The following is a 2066-nucleotide window of genomic DNA, read 5'->3' as shown; positions in this document are numbered from 1 at the left end:
GTTGTCTCGATCTTGTCATAGGGATTAGCACGATGCCTTTGCCTAGTCTGTCCTTCACTACCATAAGATTGGTTTTCCCTTGAGAGCTAGGTAAACCCGTGATAAAGTCGACTGTTAGATGTTGCCACGTACGACTAGGAACGGGTAATGGTTTTCAAGTACCCATGTTTCCCGTCCCTCCAGGGGGTGCTTTTCCGGCATAGCTCGCAATTCCGTACGTAACGGCGTACATCAGTGCTCATGTTTGGCCAATACCATTCTCTTGCGATAATTCTGTATGTTTCCTCTCGTCCAGGGTGTCCTGTTAGCAGAGACAGGTGCGCAGTTTGGATTACTCCTGTCCGAAGTGGTTCACATTCAGGTACCCATACTCTATTACGCCAGCACAACTTATCTTCAGCGTTAATCGTACAGTCGCCTAAAGAGATAGCAATCTTACGAGAGCTTGGGAGAGATCGTTTTCCTTCCCGTACAGCCGCTCTTATTTCTTGGTATAGAGAATCTTCTTGCACGGCGCTATCCCAATAGGCTCGTACGAGCGTAGGAAAATGTGGTGGTCGCGGCAGTGTAGTCGACACTAGGGGAGAGACGTCTTCTTGAGTGTCGGTAGTGTCTCGTACAGGCATAACCGCAATACTTTCCTGGGTCTGGGCTGGCACTAGCATGATGAATTCTCTTGATGCTGAATGCTCGTCTAGGTCGTCCTTCTGCATATCTTGGTCTCGCCTAGATAAGGCGTCCGCCCGTACGTTCTCCTTGCCAGGGCGGTAGCGGAGTTTCATATTTGGGAAGCGGGCTAGTTCCAAGTTCCATCGTACGTGGCGTTCGGAGAGCTTTTGCTTGTGGGTGAAGTATTCTAGGTTCTTATGGTCCGTAACTACTTCGAATTCTCGTACGCCTCGTAATTCAGCGTCCCACTCTTTCAGGCAGCAGATCACCGCTAGTAGCTCCTTGTCGTGGATTGGGTAGTTCGCTTCATGCACTAGTAGCTTTCGGGAGAAGTAAGCTATCGTACGTAGGGTACCTTCGTCGTCTTCTTGCAGAAGTACAGCACCTATTGCTCGTCCAGATGAGTCACACTCTACTACTGTCCGTCTGTCTGGGTCAAAGGCAGCTAACACTTCGTCAGAGAGGAAAGCTTCCTTAAGAGCGGCAAAGCTCAGCTCTTGGTCTTGGCCCCATTCGAATTTGGCGTCTTTTCTTGTTAACCGTACGAGAGGTTCTACGAGTCTTGAAAAGTTAGGGATAAATCTGCGATAGAAATTGGCGAACCCGAGGAACCCTCTCACGCCTCGTACGGTAGCTGGAGCTTCCCATTCTTGAATAGCTCTTGTCTTCTCAGTGTCCATTGAGACGCCCTTCCCTGCTTTAAGGATAAATCCTAAGTATTTCGTACGTTGGACGTCAAATTCGCACTTCTTGAGTTCAAGCTGTAGTCCCGCAGCTTGCAGACGCTCGATTACTTGCCGTACGTGGTCGTGATGTTGGGATATTGAGCCATCCGTGTAGATTAGGATATCGTCTAAGTAGGCGGAAGCGAAATCGTCTAGAAACTCGCGCAGTGTCCAGTTGATATAACGTTGGAATGTGCTAGGGGCGTTAGCAAGCCCAAAAGGAGTAACTAGCCACTCGTACGACCCAAACCGGGTGCGGAAGGCAGTCATCCATTCCTGGCCCTCCGTGATCCGGATTTTGTGGAAGGCGGCCGTGACATCAAGCTTTGTATACCACTTTGCTCGTCCGACTTGATTTAGCGTCTCACGTATAAGGGGCAGAGGATAACGGTCCTTACGAGTCAGTGCATTTAGGGCGCGGTAGTCTACGCAGAATCTCAGTCCTCCCCCAGGTTTCCGTACGAAGAGGACTGGTGACGCGGCGGGGGAGTTGCTTGCGCGGATGAACCCTTTCTCAAGTAACTCGTACAGTGTCTTGCGTAGTACTAGAAGTTCATCTCTAGACATATTGTAGAGAGGTCCGTACGGGACTTCTGGCAGCTTCCCATCGTCTTTAGGGATCAGTTCGATCTTGTGGTCAACGTCTGGACCTCGTAGGGGCGGGAGCTCGTC

At 50.3% G+C, this 2066-nt stretch overlaps 1 protein-coding gene across 1 annotated transcript; it reads right to left on the bottom strand.

The window, feature by feature from the left end:
• Positions 1 to 329: 329 nt before the first annotated feature.
• On the bottom strand, positions 330 to 713 carry COCSADRAFT_66624 (uncharacterized protein; the record flags this gene model as incomplete). The annotated part of the gene is made up of 2 exons (XM_007708021.1): positions 330 to 505; positions 638 to 713. Coding segments are annotated over 2 exons (252 nt in total), but the record flags the coding sequence as incomplete, so codon positions are not given.
• Between the last annotated feature and the right edge of the window lie 1353 nt (positions 714 to 2066).

Source organism: Bipolaris sorokiniana (genome assembly GCF_000338995.1).
Source record: "Bipolaris sorokiniana ND90Pr unplaced genomic scaffold COCSAscaffold_116, whole genome shotgun sequence".
NCBI lineage: Eukaryota > Fungi > Ascomycota > Dothideomycetes > Pleosporales > Pleosporaceae > Bipolaris > Bipolaris sorokiniana.
The sequence above is the reverse complement of the archived record's forward strand: the minus strand, read 5'-3'. Positions and strand labels throughout refer to the sequence as shown.